General features: G+C 38.2%; 1 protein-coding gene across 2 annotated transcripts; it reads left to right on the top strand.

The window, feature by feature from the left end:
• The first annotated feature begins 730 nt into the window (after nt 1-730).
• TRA2B (transformer 2 beta homolog) lies at nt 731-20,395 on the top strand. Of its 2 annotated transcripts, none has more exons than XM_044251941.1 (9): nt 731-965; nt 12,629-12,762; nt 13,813-13,975; nt 15,267-15,455; nt 15,684-15,799; nt 16,777-16,860; nt 18,213-18,272; nt 18,830-18,900; nt 19,391-20,395. In XM_044251941.1, exons 1-9 carry the CDS (start codon nt 930-932, stop codon nt 19,399-19,401), a joined length of 864 nt encoding a protein of 287 aa, XP_044107876.1. In that variant the 5' UTR covers nt 731-929; the 3' UTR covers nt 19,402-20,395. The 2 variants fall into 2 exon arrangements, with proteins under 2 accessions (XP_044107876.1, XP_044107875.1); XM_044251940.1 differs by having other exon boundaries at nt 18,827-18,900.
• Nucleotides 20,396-21,850: the final 1,455 nt, after the last annotated feature.

The raw sequence follows: 21,850 nt of genomic DNA, 5'->3' as shown, positions 1-21,850 counted from the left end.
GTATTTATCAAAAAACAAAACAAGAAAAAACAAAAACAAAAAGTAAGTGAACCAGAACAGTTCAAACCCATGTTGTTCAAGAACCCACTATATACCATGTGGTTGGGTGATAAATGAATTAATCATTCACCTGTGATATCATTACAGTAGACACCTCTAGCACTTAAAATCATATACATGTGTTTAATGGTTCTCCCTTACAAGACCACTAACTTTTTCAGAGTAAAGATTGCGTCTAATTTCAGCACAGCAAGAACTGACAAGAGTGCTTGGACACTTTATAGGTGCTCAAACGGTTTTTTTCAGGAAGGAAGCACCCAGAATTGAAGTTAAATAAGCGCAAAGTGGAGCATGAGACCCAGTATAGGATATCCGCCCACTCCAACCAAAAAGGCACAAAAAAGACAAAAATTAATAAAGCAGAGGAAAGGAATCACGGAAGGGAGAAAAGGGCATCTCTTCCCTCCCACCGCCAGGACGGTTTCTCTGAAAAGTTCCAGAACTGATTCGGGTGTTGCCGGTGACATCACTACACCCCTTGGCGACCACCAACCACAAAAGAAGGCCGATGCAGCACGCTGACTTTCCCGCCTCACTGAGCTCCAGACTTGGTGGGTAGGGCCCGGCGAGCTGCCGGCCTTACGTCACGTCCGGTTCCGGAAGCGCCCCTGCTAGAAAGGGAAGGCCACGCGCGGAGGGGCGGAGCCAAGAAAGCGCGCGTTCTGAAAGGGGGAGGGGCCAGGTTAAGGAGCGCCGCGTCACGTCCGGCCGACTTAGAGCCCGTGCGGAGGCGGTGCGGAGCGCTTCGGTCCTCAGCGGCTCGGGAACGTGTGCGTTCTGAGAGGCTGCGGCGGAGCCTCCCTATAGAAGGCGCAAGAGGTTGGCAGCTTCGATTGAAGCACGTCGAACGGCGACAGCAGCTAGGAGTCATGAGCGACAGCGGCGAGCAAAACTACGGCGAGCGGGTACGTAGAGGTGGTGCAGGGGGCGGCTGTGTGGTACCAGCTTGCATCTCTTCCCAGGCCCGTCGGCCTCAGACCTGGAGACAGGAGCGATTTAGGCTCCGAACTCTGAATCTGGAAAGCTTGGGGGCGTTGGCTTAAAAAGCCTTCGCGGAGAGTGATTTTGGTCGTTAAGTAGGACACCGGCGGGTTTTGTGGCCCTCCACCCGAGACGTCGGTTTTTTTCCGTTAGAAGAGGGGGAAGATTAAAAATGGCCGCTGCGTCCCCTTGGTGTTGGGGGAGGGGAGCGGTATCTCATTTCGCCGTTGCTCTCCTGCGAAGCCTCGCTGCCGCCATCTTGGGCTGGCGGGCCGGGCGCTCTGCCAGAGGCACAAAATGGCGGAGGAGCCGCGCGTCAAGGCGGACCCGCGCCTCACAGGGCCGCGTGGGGGTGGAGAAAGAAAGGCAGCCTTTTCTGGGGGGTTCTGTCCGGCTTTTAGTTTAAGAAAGGATCGTTTTATAGACCCCGGAAAGGCGGAATCTGAGGTTGTCTTGGGGCCTCTTAGGGTGGGGGAAACTAATCCAAGTTCTGGGCGGCTAGAGGGGGTTGGCGCGGGCTTTGTTTTAGGCCTAAATGGAGTGCTTTTCTTCAATACCGACAGCGCTTTCAAAATAAAATTAGTTATCAGAGCATCCAGTGGACTAGACCCCAGGCCGCAGAGGTTTTCTTGTTTTATGGAGTGGATATTTTCCACGGGACTGTTGAAGAAACTGGCGGGCAACAGTTCATGGCGCCGATATTTCCTTTGTTTTGAGGCATTCTAATTCTGTGAACCACAGCTTGTGTTGGTAACACTTACATTCTGAGTCTCCACCACCCAGATAGGGAGTTCGGTGGGGGGTAATTAAGTTGCAGAAACAAGACAGTTTCGGGCTTAAAAAGCGTGATGCAAAGCTGGTTGCAAGCCTGTGGGTATTAATGAAGATGCAAAAAAAGCTTGTCAGAATCTTGCACCTTTCGGAGGTTATGAAGAATTTCTTAGGAGGTTAACAAAAAGCATCATAGAACTCGATCTTTCAACTTGATAGGTATGAGTAGGGTTCTTTTACAGTTGACCTGTTAGGTTTTGCCTTTCTCCTACTGCCCATCCAGATTTCAGAAGCGGTCGTCAGGTAAATCTGTTAAAATATATTAGCAAGTAGACGCATATAAAACAGATGTGGGGCCCTTAATTAGGAAGGTATTTTTAAAAAGAAATTCTTATTTTCTGGCATGTTGTTGAACTTTGTAACTCGAGCCAAATCTCACTGATACAGATTGAAATAACCAGGCTTCTTCACCTGTTCAGAGGAATATTGGCTTTTTACACTTAAACGAAACGCGATTGATGACACTGTCACGGGTGCATGTACCTACCATTATTTTTAAGCCCTTGGCTTTCTTACAGTAAGAAAAGTTTGGATTGAGCCCACAAATTGTTAAAGATGTGATTTCTGATTCTGCCAGTAGACTCTGCCGTTGAAACGAATCATTGGTGTTTGTACCAGAAAGCAAAGGATAAATTAAAGTCTCCGTTTTCTGAACAACTACTGAGTGCTTTTTGGACTGTTGAGAGAATACAAAATGGCTGGTTTCTGAGTGGAAGAGCTCTGGGTTGCATATACGTGAATAAGGTACTTGTAATGGTGTGCTTGTGCAGTCAAATGCTGTACCACTGAGCTGTATACCCCCAGTGGTGTGCTTGTGAAGACAAAAACTGCCCAAAAATAAACTGGCATATTTTACATAAGGGAGGAAGTAATTGTTGGAAGTATTTTCCTGGCTTGAGACCTCTCAAAGGACATCATCCCAATTATTTGACATTCTCGTATTGTTTGTGGGTTTTGTTTTGTTTTTCCTAGTGAACCATACTTCCTAGTTTTTTCCACAATCTTGTTTACATAGGTATTCACTGACATCTTATGGAAGGAAACTTAATAAAATAATTTCAGCCTGTATGTTAAAAATTAACTTTTTTCTTGCATAGGAGTCTTGAATCCTGGAAGTGTTTCTAAACTTCGAAGTAGTGGAATACTTAACAGGTTGTTTAGAACCTTTGTTTTGTATGTGGATTGCTTTCCAATTGGTGTATTGAAGCCTGAAGAGGTTAGAAGAGACCTTTTAAAAAACGTGTTGAGGTTCCTGAAGAACGTCTGGCAAAACCCTAAAGCTTAATAGAGCAGTTTAGATACAAGGACGTAAAAAAGACTAGGTGTGGGTAACAGGCAGGTCTGATTGGCTAAATTGCTTTTGAAAATGCCTAAAAGCAGTGAAAAAGTTACATTCGGGCTAATAATCTTGGACATGCCTGTTATGAATAGTTTCTCTGGAGCCTGAAAAATTACTGTAAATCCACTCTGGGCATTCAAACACTTCAGACTATTAAATGTGAATCATTAGTAAAAGCCAAATCGGTACTGGTAATGTAACCACTTGTAATACAAATATCCTCATTTTGGTTGGAATCCCAACTACTTGCAAATCTACCCCACCTCCCGCTTAATTTAGCTGTCCAGGATCCAGATATTCCGGTATCCGCAGCCCCAGGATAGTTCCAGAGGTATTTTTTCCTTATTTGGACTTTAGAAGTTCATTTCCTAAACAGATTGGTAGTTTGTGTGCAGTAAAGTGAATTGTTCTCAGTTTGATCATCCTGATAGAGTGAATTATTGACTCTTAGAACTGTGGTTAAGTGTGTCCCCTTACCTCCTTTTAAATGCACACTTGGGGTATATTCTAGAATTTTTGTTGTTCACGTAACACTTTTGAGTAGCTTTTACCTTTGTGGTTTTTTCATGTGCAAGTTGATAGATTTAAATTAAAATTTGTCTTTAGAGTCGATTTTCTTGGTGTAGCCAAACCGGTGCAAAGATACTTCTGATCTCCAAATTCAGTTATCTTCCAGTATTTTCCAAAAATTGCTGACAGTTTTTGGGAAAAGGTTGACCAGCGCTTTTGCAAAAAGTAGTATTAGCAGCTATGTCACAATTTGAACGGAGTAAGAATATGATAAAAGTAGCAAGTTTGGAGGTCCATAGTACTGTTGAGGGGTAATAAATCTTTAAGGCCCGGTAGCAGTCATAATATTTAGAGTATGCAGTGTTTGTGTAAGTTTGGTCTCGGCACCTGTTTAATGTTCTACTTTCCTAATTGATTGTAATTTCTTTAAGATTGTGCAAATGCATCTATACTTAGAGAATCCAGAAACTAAGGAAACATTACTGTGTGAACCAGATGGTTTTAATTTCTGTCCTGTAGTTAGGATTATAATAGCAAGCAGTTAAAGAAAATTTTCTGGTAGAATATGGGCTATAGTTTCTGTAGAAATATTTGCAATATAGATATATTATCTTTAGTCTTATTCTTTATGGAGATGAATAGCATCCAGATACCATCCCATCAAACTGCTTTTCAGATTTCTGCAGTTTTTCTCTTTGCTTAATCTTGGGTTGTCTTTCTGTATTCATTGTTTTTAGCCCTTAACTCTGGGTTCTGATTTTCAAAAACTGAAACATCTCAATCTATTTCTTTCTAAAGAATTACAGCTATTGTACCAATTCCTTTAATACAGGGTTGAATTAATGTCCATTGGGAGGAAATAGTTTGCACGGTTTCACTGAGTCTGGTTAGGTACAAGTCTCTTGAAGAAACCAGGTTGAAGAATATTTTTCTTGATTTTTTAACTAAGAATGTTTTAATGTTGATGTTGTCTGGAACTAGAAGGTGGCATTTTCAAACTGAAATTACAAGTGATAACAAGGTAAGTACTCTGGTATTGTCAAAAGATTAAAGAGGAATTCAGGTGGTGAGAGATGTTAATGTTGATAGCATTTACCTTTTCCCCCGTTTATCTCCAATAAAGCCCAAAACCTAAGTGATAAATATAAACTTTTTCATAGTTCATATTTACCCAAGAGAAGGACAGAACTACAGTTCTGTATTTTGAGCCTTAGCATTCTATCTTATGTTGATCTGTTTTCATTCGTAATTATTTTCTGAAAAGGGATGGTGATTGAAGTTTAGGAAATTATAAGAGTTTTTACCCAATTTAGTTTTGGGCATGGGTTACATCGAATTTTAGGTATTGTTGTCACTTCATCTTGTTTTTAAGAAAGGCCCCCCCCAAGTGTTTCACTAGCAATTGGACTTTTCAAATTCCCCAAAATCTTTTTGAATTAGATGGGTTGTGGAGGTTATTTTCACATTGCTACTTTAATCAATGCAGGATTGCCTGATAGTTCAGCATGTGTGAGGCCCCTTTTCAGAGTCTGCAAGAGATGGTGTTACCACTGATTGAGGCGAGTCAGATGAAGGGGCACTGCCCCATCCCCAGACATTTTTCTTAAGTCTTTTGAAGATCTTTCTCCACCCAGTCTTCTGGTAGACTTTGACTATGGAAAAATAAAATAGTCCGTTGATGTGAGCATTAACCTTTATATTTCTAGCAGTATCAACAGACTTTTCTTTGCCCTGTTTCAGTTTTTAAGATACTACCTTGTCAGCAGCCGGTGGAGTTTGTACATGTTTTTAATGTTATTTGAATTCCAGCTGTAATCCCTAGAATCGGTTTTTGTTTTGTTTTGTTTTTTTAAACAGAAATTGTGTTGATGGTGGGAGAAGTTTTTTGCTTATTTCTAATAGGATCTCTTAACCAAATGGACAGTAACATTAGCCCAATAGTTGGTCATCTGGTTTTATTAAAGTGGCCACTTGAGCTTAGTAGTTGAGTTGAAGTAAACCTGATATTTACATTATGTAGCAACAATGTTTTGATCTTCGAATATAAAAGGAGGAAGATGGTTGGGAATGGGTAATAAAAGAACGGCAGGAAGGCATCCATATTGGAAAGTTCTGATACCTAGAGCTTTAGCCTCCTCCATTCTAGTGTCTTCTGCATCTAAGCCCTGTATCTGTATGTTATCTTTAGGAGGCAGTAAAGAGGAAACCTGCTTGGGCATTCTGATTCCACGATTACATTTGTGCTGCCAGCAAACCTTCCCATTACATTTTAGTGATGGATATTAAAAGAAAATCAATTACTGTGACTCCCTTAAAAAACTATTTAAAATTTTTCCTGAATTAAATAAACAATTGACTTTCCAAAAAAAAAAAAACAAGACTGAAAATTGTGCTTTCTTAGGAAAGACATCATAACACTTCCCACGATAGCCATGGTTGTCTTCATACCCAGTTAGAGTTATAAGGACTTATTTTTTTTTTCCTTTTTTAAAAAACCATTTAACCCAGTCACCCCAAAAGAAAATAAAACTAATAGAGAGGAAATTGTTGACTTGACAAATGAAAGATCATAAGGTGACGTACAGGATAACAAGGAGAACGAGGCTGTTTTCTGAGGACTATTTTGTTCAGGGTGTTTAACAGACACTATTATACTTTATTGATCTGTTAAGTGATACGAGTTTTGTTTTTTTGTTGTTTTTTAATAATTTCAGGAGGTGAGCTGTAATTTTCTCCCAATATTGCCACCTTAAAAAGTCGGATTTCTCCTTTGGACTGAGGAAGATTTTAATACTTTGTTCATTGAGGGGGAATTTTAAAGATTCTTTGAAAACACCACTGTTGGATTCAGATTTGTTCTGCTTTCCTTCATAGCTACTTGGATATAGTAGTTGGTTGACCTGATTTTGTCTTTTTATTATGTTAGTGCTAAATTAGTAGTTGAACCATTCATAATTCTAAAATGTCACTAGAGCAGTTTTCTTAGGGGGTGGGTTTTGAGCACGTTAGCCCAAATTTTCTGATTTCCCTGACATTGTTTTCTCAGAGCTCTTTAAATATGCAGTACAAAAATGTGTGACATTAACTACATTTCTTCACTGTGACATTAAATATATTTCTTTACTTTATAATGTAGACAAGTCACAAGTCGTAAGCCTCTCCAACCCTGAGCCTTGTCATTATTGTACAAATGAATTGTCCGTGCTTTCCTTTCTTGCACTTTTGTATTAATGTGTCACTTTTTGACTAGAGATGTGCTTTTGACACTTAACATTTTCTCTTGATGAATACAATAAGTAAGAAGTGTGAAATGTAATTAAAGTTTTTTAATGTTAGATGAACAGCAAATGTTCAGTTGCGCACTTCGCATTTAACTTAAGCATGATAAATCTATTTGAAGTAGACAGTTGAGGTTGATTACCTTATGTATTTTAGAACCAACAGGAAGCTAGTTTCAGTTTTTTGAGCTGCATATTGTAGGTTTTTTGTTTTTTGTGTTTTTTTTTTTTTTTTTAAGTCCAAAAAAAGGGATTTTTTTTTTCTAGTTTCAGTTTTGGCACTGGATATTATCCTGGAGTTTTAAAATATCTTCATCCTGTTCTTTTTCTATTAAGGTTAATGTTGAAGAAGGAAAATGCGGAAGTCGTCATTTGACAAGTTTTATAAATGAGTATTTGAAGCTCAGGAATAAGTGAAGCTGAAATTTGAAAAAATAAAAGAAAGAATGCATGCTAATTATCAGACCAGAAGTCCCACTTGTAGAATATTGAGCAATTTGTGTGAAGTGGGGAAGATGAAAGAAGTCAGAATTTGAAACGGAAGAATGAAGAAAAGAAATAAAAATGAAGTTAAGATAAGAAGTAATCTGGAATCAGAAAGCACTACGCTAAGTAATTACTAGTCTGTTTATGTGTCCCTGTATATTTTGCTAAACATGCATGCATTATTTGTTTAATAGAAGAAAATATATACAGGGCAAAGAAGTGCCTTCCAGGGGAAACGTTTAAATTAGGTAATTCTAATTTTAACTTCTTAGTCAAATGATTGAAATGCAATTTTTAAAAAAATAACCCTTTGTAGTCAAATATGAGGCAGGAATGAGCTCTCCAGCATGGGTAACAGTTGGCTTCGTGTTGTCCCTCTAGATTTTTTTCATCTAACTCTGCTGGTCCTGGGGTATGAGGGAGTCCTCCAGAGTTGGAATTGGTGGTTTGTGCCACCTCCGTGGACTCTTAAAATGCATTGACCCCTGTCCTTCAATACTGAGAAATGTATAATACAATGTTTTCTGTGTTTGTCATAGTTTTTCTAAAGAATGTCTTCGGGATAGTTACAGAACCTAACCCTCAAAATTGAAGCAAACCAGTGAGCTGGATAGTTAGCTCCTTTTGGCCTATATGAAAATACTCTTTTTTCCAGATGGCATAGTGGAAAGCTATGACCAATTAGGCCCTACCTTTTAGGATGCAGGTTCTAAATTCACAAGTGATTCTTAATTCATTTCTGTTCAATGCCTTTTCCAGCTGAATGACTAGGATCATTGTTTTTTTAAAAAATAGCAGCTTGCCTTAGAACGAGGAGGGTCATACAAGTGAACAGGATCTCTGACTCAAAGTGGCAGCAGTGGTAGATGCTTTATTCAGAAAACAGCTTTATTCCCTTTTCTCATTTTCTGCTATTAACACTTAACTGTTAGAGTGATGTGAGAGGTATAGATTGTAAAGTAGCTTTATTCTGGTTCCCCACTCCCAGTACTTACTGGGGGGGGGAAACCCTGAAAATTGTTATTTCCTCATCTGTGTGTTTTGTTTTAGTCGAATAAAAGAATCAGATGATCGATGTAATGTTGCTTTCAGTTGGATGGGACAAGGACACCGGTCAGAATAATATCCAGTGGTAGCTAACCAACAGTTGTCCTCTTGTCAGGAAAGCCAAAGGTACCACTTCTTCCTGAAATGAAGACAACCTAAAAAAAAACTTTCCTCTGAGAGTTGTTAGATTGTCTAGCTCTTGGAAAAAGTGGCTTAAATGACATTTCTAGAAGGATCTGTTCTCTGGGGTTTTAGGGCCAACTGTCAATGTGAGATTTGTGCTTTTTATAATTATTTCTGTGTTTCGCAAGGAGAAGAAAATTATTGCCGTTTATAGTAGTTTCCAGCTTTTGCTTTGTCCCAGTTACTGGTTTGTAAATTTTTTTGCCATGTATAAACTAATAACATTAAGTTAATGTTGATTTTGCATTCTGAATTACTTACAGATTAGGCAGCTGAGGTAAGAGAGATGTGAATGGATATTCTATTTCTCATCAAGTCCGTGGATTCTTCTATCAGGAGACCTGAAAGGTCCTTGGGGTCCAAAAGAGGAAAGACCTGTTAAGCCTCTTAAGTGGAAGTAAAGCATTATGGAATATGATTATATGGTCTAAGCTGGATAGATGTGTGGTGAAACTAAACACTGATTCTGGTGGACCATCCCATCCTTCAGGGTCTCCCCGCCCACCCTCCCCAAAATCACCTGTTGGCCACAGTATCTTTGAGTCTGACAGTGCCTCCTCTCTCACCCTACCCTGGCTGTTGGGGAGGTAAGAGGGAGATAGGCCTCTTGTCCTGAGGCAGGTGGAAATGAAAATGAGAGAAACAAGGTTTCAAGGAGATACTTTTGCCAAAAAAGGGGGGGGGCAGGTAGCATAAAACTCTAAAATCGAGTAAATCCGTGAGACTTAATTGGCATCATAAATATGTATGGTGCTTTTAAGAAATGTAGAAGACCAACACCAGAATTACTAATAGTAATAAGCTCTAGTTTGGGGACTTGTATTATTAAATGCTATGTAGGTTACTGCATACCTGTGGTTAAGAGCCACTGTTCAAAATCTAGTTGCTAAAAATAATACAGGAGAAACCTAGCAATTTGATGGTTCCAGATGATTTCCATTTCCCTTTATCTGTTTCAGAAAGTTGTTTTTTTTTTTTTTTTTTTTTAAGATAGTGCCGTTCTTGGAATAGGGGGAGATGAAGGTTATTTTGTTGAAAGTCTTGAGTTTTTTTTTTCTGACCTGCTCCTTTTAAGATGTATATTGTTAATATTATAACTAAGCTCAGTCTACAAAAACTTGATACTTTGAGCAAAAACTCAGGGAGTTTCTTAGCTTTGGTACTTATATTAACTTTAAGTTCATGGTTCTTTTCTTTGAGGTATTGAAGTTCCAGAATAGTGTTTCTAGTAGGGTTTTAAGACATTGACAAAAAATTTTTTAGTCCTGAGAGTGGACTTTGAGTTTTCTTTGTGTTGTGGAGGCTTTCCCAGCTGGTTTTATAGATTTGCTGGTGGATTAATGTTTAAAGTTAACTTTGTATTTAGATTTGGCTAATAATTTTAGGTCTCATTTCTTCTGGACAGGCTAAATTTCCTTGAATATGTATTTGCCAAAATATCTGCAAAAAGTTTAACTTCTTTAGAGGAAACATCCCTGACAAGGAAGATAAGAGGTGGAGGCATTGTTTAGGTATTAGCCTAAGCGTGACCAAACAACAGTGTAAAAGGGAAAGTCTTTGCATTCTGCCTGGTGTTTCCTCTATTCTTGGCCTAAGAAGTGATTACTCACAATATGTATATGCATACAGCCAGTTAGTTTTAGAGGCTGAAAGGAACTCACAGATAAATTTCACAGATACTATATTTTTGACCCTTAATCTCCTAGGCTAAAAAGCAGTCTCTTACCAGTGGGGAGACTGGTGAAGCAGGTTAGAAAAAGGTTTTTCTGTTCAGTGAAGCAAGAGACACGTTGACCTTCTACACTTTGTTCCTTTATATTCCAATCCCTAGGCTGACTGATGTGTTAACTATAATACGTTATTGCTAATCTTTTAACTCTGTTGTGAGTTGTTATTGTGAGAGTATTTAGCTCTCCTTTTCAGAGTAAATTGTTTTCTTTGGTTTTCATTAAAAGCTGTAATCATTCCATGAAGTAATCTTTTCTAGCATTGGAATAAATGAAGGCAGTTAACTTTTGGGGTCGCTTTTTCTTTTGTCTCCTAGGTTAGCTTTTGCCTGTGTTAAAAAGGAAACCGCGCCCCTGTTTTTTGAGAACTTCTTTGTCCAAGGAGAGGGAGGTGGATTGTGTTTTTAAATGTCAATGTGCAGAATATTTGCCAGAGGATGCCAGGAGATTAATTGGGGTCCCCAAAGCTGCAGTACATCCTTTAACCCTTCTTGTTAAAGGTAGCTGTTCTCACTAATAAGGATGTTATCTTTTTCTTTGAACCTTTTTTCAGTCAGCCCATGGGATGGAGAGGAGGCTATCATATCTCATGTCCCTTTACACCATGTTTTATAACAAATGAAATCTTAATTGGAAGTTTCTGGAGTTCTTTAAGGCTTAGAGACCAGAACTCATTTTACTGGCTGAGTAACTCTCTTCTTTCCTTTTCTAAACTTAAAACTTGAGTTTCTTATGTATTGCATATACATTTTTTTCCTGAGCATAATAGAAATGATCTTCCAGATTATCTCCCATTATGCTGTAGATTACAGAACATAATCTAAAAAGGCTTCCACTATAATTTAAAATCCTATTCTACCAAGAATGGCCAGAATATTCTGAAAGTGTATCACACAGGGAGGTCTCCAGTGGCACTTTTATCCAGTAGTTTTTAACTTTGGGTCTTTAGGGTAATATGTTGCTTCCTTTTGGGTCTGGCTGGTTCTCCTCTACCTTGGGTGGAAAGACTTACTAGACTTGATGCCTTAAGTTGGAACCTAAAATAAGGTGGTCTTGCTTGATGATACACATTTGCTGTCAGACTGAGTGGGTTTGTTCTCTTAATCCACTGTTTCTGTTTTTGGTGTCTTGGCAGAGCATTTCTTTGTTCCATTACTTTATATGTATGTCTTTTTTGCCGGTGAGTTGACTGGAAGTTTTGACTCCCTGATGAGCCAGTTACCATTTCCCCATTCTTTTGCTGGTTTCTTCAGAGATTTTCCTTTCTGTGTCACTTAATCAGGTAGTCTAGTTTTGATTGGGAAAGCCATGGCTATATAGTGTGTACCAAGACTTGGGTTTTTCATACAATTCTGCATTCCCTCCTTTCACGGACCTTGGTAGGAGCCCTTGATTTAATCTCTTCTGGTTTTAATAGGTCCTTTATGTAACTTACCTGGCTTCTTATTCCTAGATCCCCATCAGTTTGCCTTGGTTCATCTCCATTTAGCCCAGGAAGCTGTAGATAACTGGCACTCTCTCAGCTCCTCTTTCTGCATAGTTCACTGCCTTTCTGCTGTGGTTCCATCTGGTTGCTTCGAGATTCTTAGGGCCTCCCACCATGGTTAGATGTAATAGGGTTTTGTGTCCTTCTGACTGGTCCTTGCTTTCCACTAGGTTTCTGTCTTTTTCTAAGACTTGAAGCAGATTGTCCTTGCCTCTTTTCCCACTCAAAAATAAATAAAACTTGAGAAGTTGAGGTCTTATGGGGGAAAAAGCATTTTAAAAGTTTTATGACTTTCATAGGGTTTTATTTTGTTGATGGCAGCTTGATTGATACATAGGTATAAGATATAGGTGTCATAGTTAAATAAGATTCTTTCTCACCCTAGTCTTTATGGAGTAACAGTTCCAAAACACAATCCTTGGACAGTTCCCTTAACTGCTTGGCTTTGGCACCCCTTTCTGAAGAGTGTGGGATCAGTTAACTCTTATCCCAGCTCCAGAAAAGGTGGAAGTTCAAGTTAATTGGCTTATGTCAGTTGGAGCAATGTAAATATACCAGGTATATTCAGTTCCTGCCCTTACCTATGTTTTCTTATCTTGGAAGGGGATTGCTTTCCCTCACCATTTACCTCACAGCAGCTTATTTGTTTTTAAAGTTGCCCAGAAAGTATACAAATTAAACTTTTGACATCTACGTGTAGGAATCCCGTTCTGCTTCCAGAAGTGGAAGTGCTCATGGATCTGGGAAATCTGCAAGGCATACCCCAGCAAGGTCTCGCTCCAAGGAAGATTCCAGGCGTTCCAGATCAAAGTCCAGGTCCAGATCTGAATCTAGGTAAGAAAGACTGTCTTGGGATTTTCTTCTGTACTCTTAGCTTTGAAATTGGTGTGTGCTTTGTAAATTAGGTAGATAGAGAGGGTTAGATCATTAGTTGGCTTATTTAAAATTGGTACTAGCAATGTACTTACATAAGTTCTGGGACAGAAGACTAAGTGATTAAGAGCCTGGGCTTTTGGCATTAGGGTTCAAATCTTACCTCTGTTTTTTCTGACTTGGGCAGATTACTTAACCTTTTTCTACCTTAGCTTCCTTATCTTTAAAAGGCGGTTTAGTAACAGTACTAGTTCTTCAGAATTGTGAGGATTCGCTATGAGTTTAAGTATGACAGATAGACTGCAGAACATTGGCTTTCATAACTGCAATTCTTGATAAATAGGTGTAGCCTAATATTATATACATGTGTGTATAAATCATATAATACTTTAACACAGTGCTTTTTTCTTTTTCTTTTTTTTTTTTTTTTTAAATGTTGGTCAAAAGTAGGTTATATGTCCTTGTATGCCTGGGACAGCCCCAGTTTATGCCTATTGTCAGGCATAATTAACTGCACCTCTTTTCTCTCTTCCAACGTGTCCTGTCTGGTTTAGATGACAACTCCTGTCACTCTAGTTAAGAGCGATTGATTGGTTTTAAAACACTGTTGGAGAAAATTATGATGATGGTGATTTTATCTTAAGTGAATGGTGGGCATAATGGGAGAGACCGAAAAATTAGAGGGTGGTACACTGAGGGAAAAGGTGGGCACAAATCCAGCTAGTATGAAGTACTGCATGTTTTATGTTTACCAAATTTTTGAGTGTGTTACCGATCTTGAGTACATAAATTTCGATCTTTATTTAAAGAAATGGAAGAGAGCTGATAGTGGTTTGGAGCTCTTCTAGCAGAGTCCAGATGACTGTAGATACAGAAGAAAAATCTCAATCTCATGTTAATATATGTCTGAATTGTGTTCTGTCTTTTGTAGTTTAACTCCAGATGATTAAAAGAATTGAAAGCTGTATTCATCAGTTATTTAGTTATAACCCCGAACCCTTTGTCTTACAGGTCTAGATCCAGAAGAAGTTCTCGAAGGCATTACACAAGATCAAGATCTCGGTCTCGCTCCCATAGACGATCCCGTAGCAGGTCTTATAGTCGAGATTATCGAAGACGGCATAGCCACAGTCATTCTCCCATGTCCACTCGCAGGCGTCATGTTGGGAATCGGGTAAGAAAAAAAATTGTTTTAAGAATTATGTCTCTCTTGTTTTGAAATTAGAACTAATACATTTGACAGTAGACTTTAGCAGTATGCACATGAGTTCTTTAGAGACATTTTAGTGTTTTGAGGTAAGTCTCTTTAAAAGGTATTAATGTAATGGTCTACATTTGGGCTATCAATCACATATAAGCAAAATACTGTGACAGTGGTGTAGCAGCTCATCCAAAAAAAAAAAAAATCCCCATTGTACATTACCATTTATATGTACCATACTAATGTTACTGAAGTTTTCTGGATTAGCTTTAATACTCTTTAGAATGCTTCTTGGTTTTTCTGTTTAATTTTAAGTGAGTTTATTTTGGGTATTAAGGCTTATCTTCCCCTGAGACAGTTTTTCCCTCTGGCTTACAGAGGTAATGCTACTCTGATTATTCTTATGTCTAGAAAAATTCCTAGGAGGTGAATACCTTGGGCAAACTGCTCTCCAGTATCTTCCCACCAAAATACCAATTTTGATATTCACTAGCATGAGTCCTTCTTTCCCCCCTACATACACACACAGTTCTGAGGTTGAAATCCTCTTTCCAGTATTTTCTTTGGTGGGGGGTGGAGGCCGTTACAGCGGGAGAAAATTTGGGGCAGGCTCCATAGTCAGTGTGGAGCTGGATGTTGGGCTTGATCTCAACCCTGACATCATGACCTGAGTCAAAATCAAGTATGATGTTTAACTGAGTCACCTAGGTGCCCCTTTTTTGCCCATTTTTAATGCTTGCAGCTATTGCCATAACATAACTGATTTTAGGGCACCTGGGTGGCTCAGTGGTTAAGCGGCTGCTGCCTTCAGCTCAGGTCATGATCCCAGCATCCTGGGATCAAGGCTCACATCAAGCCGCCTGCTTCTCCCTCTCCTGCACCCCCCGCTTGTGTTCCCTCTCTCTGTCTCTGTCAAATAAATAAAATCTTTTTTTTTTTTTTTTTTAAGATTATTTATTTATTTATTTGACAGAGATCACAAGTAGGCAGAGAGGAAGGGAAGCAGGCTTACCGCTGAGCAGAGAGCCCGATGTGAGGTTCGATCCCAGGATCCTGGGATCATGACCCGAGCCGAAGGCAGAGGCGTTAACCCACTGAGCCACCCAGGCGCCCCAATAAAATCTTTTTTATAAAGAAATACCAATTTTAAATTTTAAATACACTTTATAATTAGTGACATTTGGGGTGATACAAGGTTGTTTTGTTTTGTTTTTAAACTGATTTATGATGTTTTAAGGTTTAAAATTTATTTTTCCATTTCTAGGCAAATCCTGATCCCAACTGCTGTCTTGGAGTATTTGGATTGAGCTTGTACACTACAGAAAGAGATCTGAGAGAAGTATTCTCTAAATATGGCCCCATTGCTGATGTGTCCATTGTATATGACCAGCAGTCTAGACGTTCAAGAGGATTTGCCTTTGTATATTTTGAAAATGTAGATGATGCCAAGGAAGTAAGTAAAAGTGTACCTGTAATTTTTTTTGTAATAGTCCTATTATTGGCTCCCAAGTACTAATGAACTTGGATAAGGAGTTTTTGTTTTATTGTACTGTAAATAGGATATATTTATAGTTAAAACTATCTTATTTGTAAATACTTATAAAAATATTTATATCTTATTTATATTGGATAGTTTGTGGCTTTGTCACAAGTGTATATAATCTAGTATTATCTTTCGAAGGCAAAAGAGCGTGCCAATGGAATGGAACTTGATGGACGTAGGATCAGAGTTGATTTCTCTATAACAAAAAGACCACATACTCCGACACCAGGGATTTACATGGGGAGACCCACCTAGTAAGTTTATCTTTAAGATAAAGATTGATGGCTGAATGCAGTTTCTCTAAGAACTACCATGTACAAGGGGAGACTCTGATATTTCACCCAGTCTTGCCACAGTGCAAATCATTCTTTTGTGGGTTTTTTTTTAAAACTGGGTAAGGCTAGTCAAAAGAATATATTCAATGAAAACCATGTATTTGCTGCACACTGATGACCTCGCAGCATATCCTGTAGAACATCTATCTGGCTTTGCTTGGTAATTAATGTTCTTAATTAGACCATTTTTATCATAATGGAATTTTAACCATTATAGTTAAAGGGTTTAATACAAACTCTGCATTTTTTAAAATTTTTGTTTTCATTAAGCAGAGTGGAAAACAGTTTTTGCATTGAACTATGATAGGGTACCTCTCTCCTTTGTTGTCATTCTCATCACTGTTTGTATGGATCAAAAGCTCTGCGTTCATGTCTTTTTAATTTAAATTTTCCCACTCCTGAAACCACCTTCTTCCAAATATTTAATTTTCCCTTCTTCTAGGAAAATATGTGGGTTTAACAATTGACTTTTGAAAGCAAGTTAGCAGAATGTGTGTCCCTTAACCAAAAGATTTTTTTGTTTTACTGTATTTATGTACATTGTTTCAGGGAGCAGAGAAAGGACAACGTTTATCCCAAATTAGTGAAATCTTAAATAATAATCCTTTTCTGGTTAACTTTTCTGTTGGAAAATAATACGGAGTTATTAGTAGATATTATTTTTGCCCAACAGAAGAGAGTAAAGAGGCTTGAAGCAGTTGCCTAGTCATGTTCTTAGAATTCCACTCCCAGGATCCCAATGAGCCATGCTTCTGCTGTTGTCTGAACAGCTTTAAACAGTAACAGTTGTACCTAGGAAGATAGGAGAGGAAGACCATGTGGTAATTAATGAAGAAACTCTGAATATATATTTCACTGGATGAAATATATTTATGAAGACGTATTACTGTTCATAGTGGCAGCTCACGCCGTCGGGATTACTATGACAGAGGATATGATCGAGGCTATGATGATCGAGACTACTACAGCAGATCATACAGGTAAGTTAACCATTGTACGAGATAGTAAGTGGCCAAAAAAATGGAAGGCAGGTATCCTTCCTTCTGAATCACTTGCAACATAATTTAAGGCAAGTGCCTTAAAAACACCAAGTTTTAGTGCTTAATAAAGTCTTTTTTATACTAAGAAATATAGGGCTAGAGTTTAGATTTTAAGGTTCTGTGTCTATTTAATATGAATCTTTTTTTTTTTTTTTTTTTTTTTTTTTAAACATCAAGCTGTAAACCAACTGGAATCCCTGGTTTTGAGCATGGCAGTGGAACCAAAATTACATAGACCATACTTAAGTTTTTTCACTTTTTTGTTGCTTGTTGTTGTTGTTTTTTTTTTTTTTTTAAAGATTTTATTTATTTATTTGACAGAGAGAAATCACAAGTAGATGGAGAGGCAGGCAGAGAGAGAGAGAGGGAAGCAGGCTCCCTGCTGAGCAGAGAGCCCGATGCGGGCCTCGATCCCAGGACCCTGAGATCATGACCTGAGCCGAAGGCAGCGGCTTAACCCACTGAGCCACCCGGGCGCCCCTGTTGCTTGTTTTTTAAGAAAAGTTCCATGAGCTGTATTTTTAAAGTAATTGCTTTATAAAGCATTTTTGGTGTCTCAAATGCATAGTGCACTGGATATATCGGGAAGAGTCCAAAGAAATAATTGCTGAAGGGGGTAGTAATTTGGTATCAGGATGGCTAGAGGTTTTTTTTAATACAGAAAAATCCCTTTTTTCCTTAGAGATTAGTAGTAGGGAAATAACTATCATACCGAGAAATACTGTGAAGATAAAATGAAAATTCTTTATTTTAGCTGCAGTGGGTAATTTAGACCCTGTCTTATGAAAATGTCAATCATGTGATAATAAGTATTGGCCACACAGTTATCTTTGGTGCCTTATTGAGACGTGTCTGTTTTTGTGTACACTGTTTGAATTTAAAGAAGTTGATGATTGTCATCTATTACCTGTGGAAGTGAGTCCTTAAAACTTGCTTCTAATACTGTGGTCCAGGATTTTATCCCCAACAAAAACCTTGTTTGAAAGAACATTTGTGTGTTAATTTCCACTTTTAAGGGATTAATCTGTGGAGGCTGGGAAGATTAAACTTACAGGTTCTTTTTTAATTCAGTTGAGCATTTACTTCAGAAGATTTGTTCTGTTACTCATTTTAGCCACCAGAGAGAGCTCTATGCCAGTGTGTAAAAAAAGGGTGACAAAAGTTAGTACTTCAATTACTTTACTTTAAAAAATGACCTTAAATGTCTCTGTGGGAGTTCTGATTCTAATTAATAAATAATACGTTGTTTTTAAAACTTAAAAAATACATGTGTTGCTTTTCTGCCTTCACAGAGGAGGAGGTGGAGGAGGAGGAGGATGGAGAGCTGCTCAAGACAGGGATCAGATTTACAGGTATGGCAGGAGAGGATTTTAAAATCTGCACAGTACACAGTAGAATGACTCACCTAAAGACACTTGGTTACTAGTATTTTTGTTAAGTTGCATCACACAATTGGATTGCACGAAATCCATCAAATAACAAATCAATGATAGTGTATACATGGCTTCATTTGTGTGTTTACAGAAATAAATGGGGCTTATACTAGGTAATTACTCAGTGGTCCCCTTTTGTACCTTAAAATGCAACAATGGTATAAGTTAAGGTTGCTGATTAAGCGTCCATAATATTCTTAGTCTTTATTCCTTACAGCTATTTTTTTTGTGTTGCTGCATTTTTGTTAGCTTTTAATGAGCATCTAAATAAGCAAGTGAATATTCAAGTCAGTCTTATAAAACCTCCTTGAAGTACTAGTAAAACTTGTTTTGGGTGTTAGTTTATGAAGGTGTACTTGGGATTAATGGTTTTGTTACCTAAAACAGACTTGAAATACTGTGACCATTGCAGTCTTTATGTCAGTCTTATTTCAATCTGTGGAGTCTTAGATGGTCTTGGCATTTGTTTACAGAAGGCGGTCACCTTCTCCTTACTATAGTCGCGGAGGATACAGATCACGTTCTAGATCTCGATCATACTCACCTCGTAAGTTTTTAACTTGACATGATTTTATATATTAGTATAGTTTGAAGTTAACAAACTACAGTAGAGAGTTAATTCAGGTAGTTTTATATGTATTACAGTCCACCCACCCATCCTCAGTTTTTGTGTGTAGGGTTCAAGGTAGTATATGAAAACAATCCTTGGGATGTTATTCTTAATGCTAATTAAAATAGTAAATGTATACTGCATTCTGGTCCCCATTTGTAGCCTTTTTTTTCAGGAGGGGTTGTAATTTTTATACAGCCTGGAAACATTTGGGTGACTTTAAAACCTTAGTTATTTGGGGGTGGAGTTATACATCCTAGCTATTTCTATTCAGTGTTGGTTCTTTGATTTCTAGTGTAACCCTTTTCAGGAGAGAATCTGGTGCATAGAATTTTCTAATGGTGGAATAGTTGGAAAAAATCTCAACATTAAATGTACTTGATAAAATTGCTTCAATACTGAAAGACTGATTATTATTTCTTCCTAGGTCGCTATTAAAGCATGAAGTTGAAGACTTTCTGAAGCCTACCTTAGAGTTGGGATATTGTTTGTGGACAATATTTTTTATTGTCTCCTGTTTAAAAAGTGAACAGTGCCTAGTGAAGTTAGGTGACTTTTACACCTTTTATGATGACTACTTTTGGTGGAGTTGAAATGCTGTTTTCATTCTGCATTTGTGTAGTTCGGTGCTTTGTTCAAAGTTAAGTGTTTTCAGAAAAGTATGTTTTGCATGTATTTTTTTACAGTCTAAATTTTGACTGCTAAGAAGTTTCTATTGTACAAAACTTCATTTAAAAGGTTTTTCTACTGAATCCAGGGTATTCTGAAGATCGAAGCCTGTGTGTAAAATGCTACCAAATGGTAAAAAGCAACAATAAAGTTTGGTTTTTACTTTTCTTTCTAACATCAATGCTTAGCAAAACAGTTCAGATTAGGTTGTCAGTAGTAAATTTCAAGACAAAAATACCCATTTTCCTCCAATCCGTGAGACATACTATACTTAATATACCTGCAACTAAGTGTTAAAAATTATGCTCTGTAACCCTGTACTGCTAGTATTAGAACTAAAGAACTTTCAATACAGCCAGTGCTTAATGCTTATATAAATGTGGATTTGTCAGCCTTTATGTAATCTGTATCATATAAAGCAGGGAATAAGAAAAGAGGTACACAATGTATGCCTTTAAAAGGCTATTTCTTAAAGCTGTTACAAGGGGATAATGGTATTTCAACTAGTTATCAGCAAACGACAATACATTCCACCACAAATGTACTCTTGTTCTTCTAGCTTTTTAGACTATGGAAAAAAATGAGTGCTTCAGAGTTCGGGAAAAAAGAAGGGAACACTACACCTGTATTGTGGATAAACTGAAGACTTGCCTGTTCATTTTTTAAATATTATTTTCAGGTCCTTTGCTTACCAAAGGAAGCCCAATTTCACTCAAATGTTTTGAGAACTGTGTTTAAATAAATGCAAATGAAAAGAGTAAAAGGCTGGTACAACTCAGTTGACCTAGAAGATTTTGTTTTAACCTTGTTACTTAGAGGGTTTTTTAAAATAGTTTTTAATCCCTTGTGTGGTAACCCTTGGGCTGAAATGTATTCTCTTTGCTTTTTTTTTTTTTTTTTAATAGTTAAATTATATGTTCTGGAAAATACCTTTAAGAGGGAAGTTAGTTACTTGAGTGATTGTCTTCATTAAGATGATACTACAATACATGAGTCTAGTGTCCACACCTGTCCTGAGGGTGGCCAGTTCAAGGGGAAATGGAGTAGGCAAGTAATTTATTAAAATCATTAAGTATGTCCTAGGTGTTTTTTAAAACACTTCATATATGTTAGTTCATTTAGTCTGTAGCAGCCCTGAGATGTACCTTACCTGAAGTTAAATGACTATTAAATGGCAGTGCCAGGATCCAGATGTGGGCATATCTCCATCCAGTCTATGGGTGATGCCATTCTGCCACTACTCTAGATAATCAGATGAATGAGAGTAATGGTGATGGGGTGCCTGGCTGGCTCAGTTGGTAGAACATGCAATTCTTGATTCAGGGTAGTAAGTTCATGCCCTATGTTGGGCATGGAGCCTACTTAAAAATACATATATATGATTTATAGGCAATATTAGCAGGCCTTAATTTGTCACACTGGGTGGTGTCTCACATGCATACCTGTCTCCTACTTTAGAAACTCACGTAAAATTCTGCATGATTGTGTTTCTAAAAACTACCTGGAACTGTGTTGCAAATTTATTGTCAACTAGTTTGAGAGTAAGACTTTGGCACCCCGGCTAGTTGTAGAATGTGGTCCAGAAGGAGTTGTAGTTCTGTAGTGGTAGGAATGTACATGAAGGAACATGGTACATCACTTAGAAGCTCTCTTGCTAGGGGAAAGGACAGGCCAGCACCTAAGCAGTGAGTGAGAACTGTGGACATCAGTGTAGGTCTCCCTGAATGAATTCCCCTACTCAAAGACCTACCTCTCTCTCATCGTATTACAGTATGTGGAGTAAGAAATAGATTTCCCAGCCTTCTAATTGACTAGAGGTCAAATAGACTAAAGGTCTAGAGGAACTCTAGAAAGCATCCACGTCTAATTCATGTATCCCAGGAGGTGTTGGCTTGCAATTAAATCATGTAAGCTACCCATTATTCTGCTATGGTGGTTTTTTTAAAGCTAGTGATCCGTTTAGCTTTTGGATCTAGAACCAGGAGTGTATTACAGGCAGCAGACCTTGAAAATTTAGAGTTTACCAGGTTTGATGGGTGGAGATTCCTTTCCTATTCTGGGATAGGAAACAAGTCATCTGTTCATGTACTCTGATAGTCATCATCTGGTGAGTCCTTGGGTTGACTGTTGGCATAACCAATTAAGAGAGACAAATAAGGGGCGCCTGGGTGGCTCAGTGAGTTAAGCCGCTGCCTTCAGCTCAGGTCGTGATCTCAGG

This window comes from Neovison vison, chromosome 6, assembly GCF_020171115.1.
Source record: "Neovison vison isolate M4711 chromosome 6, ASM_NN_V1, whole genome shotgun sequence".
NCBI lineage: Eukaryota > Metazoa > Chordata > Mammalia > Carnivora > Mustelidae > Neogale > Neogale vison.
Note: the sequence above shows the minus strand (reverse complement) of the source record. Positions and strands in the feature narration are given on the sequence as shown.

Bases quoted from the DNA above. Each gene is read 5' to 3' on its own strand.
- TRA2B (XM_044251940.1), top strand. From the start codon at position 930: ATGAGCGACAGCGGCGAGCAAAACTACGGCGAGCGG. The intron at 15,456-15,683 runs GTAAGTAAAAGT...TATCTTTCGAAG, and splicing joins ATGTAGATGATGCCAAGGAA to GCAAAAGAGCGTGCCAATGG. The intron at 15,800-16,776 runs GTAAGTTTATCT...TACTGTTCATAG, and splicing joins TACATGGGGAGACCCACCTA to TGGCAGCTCACGCCGTCGGG.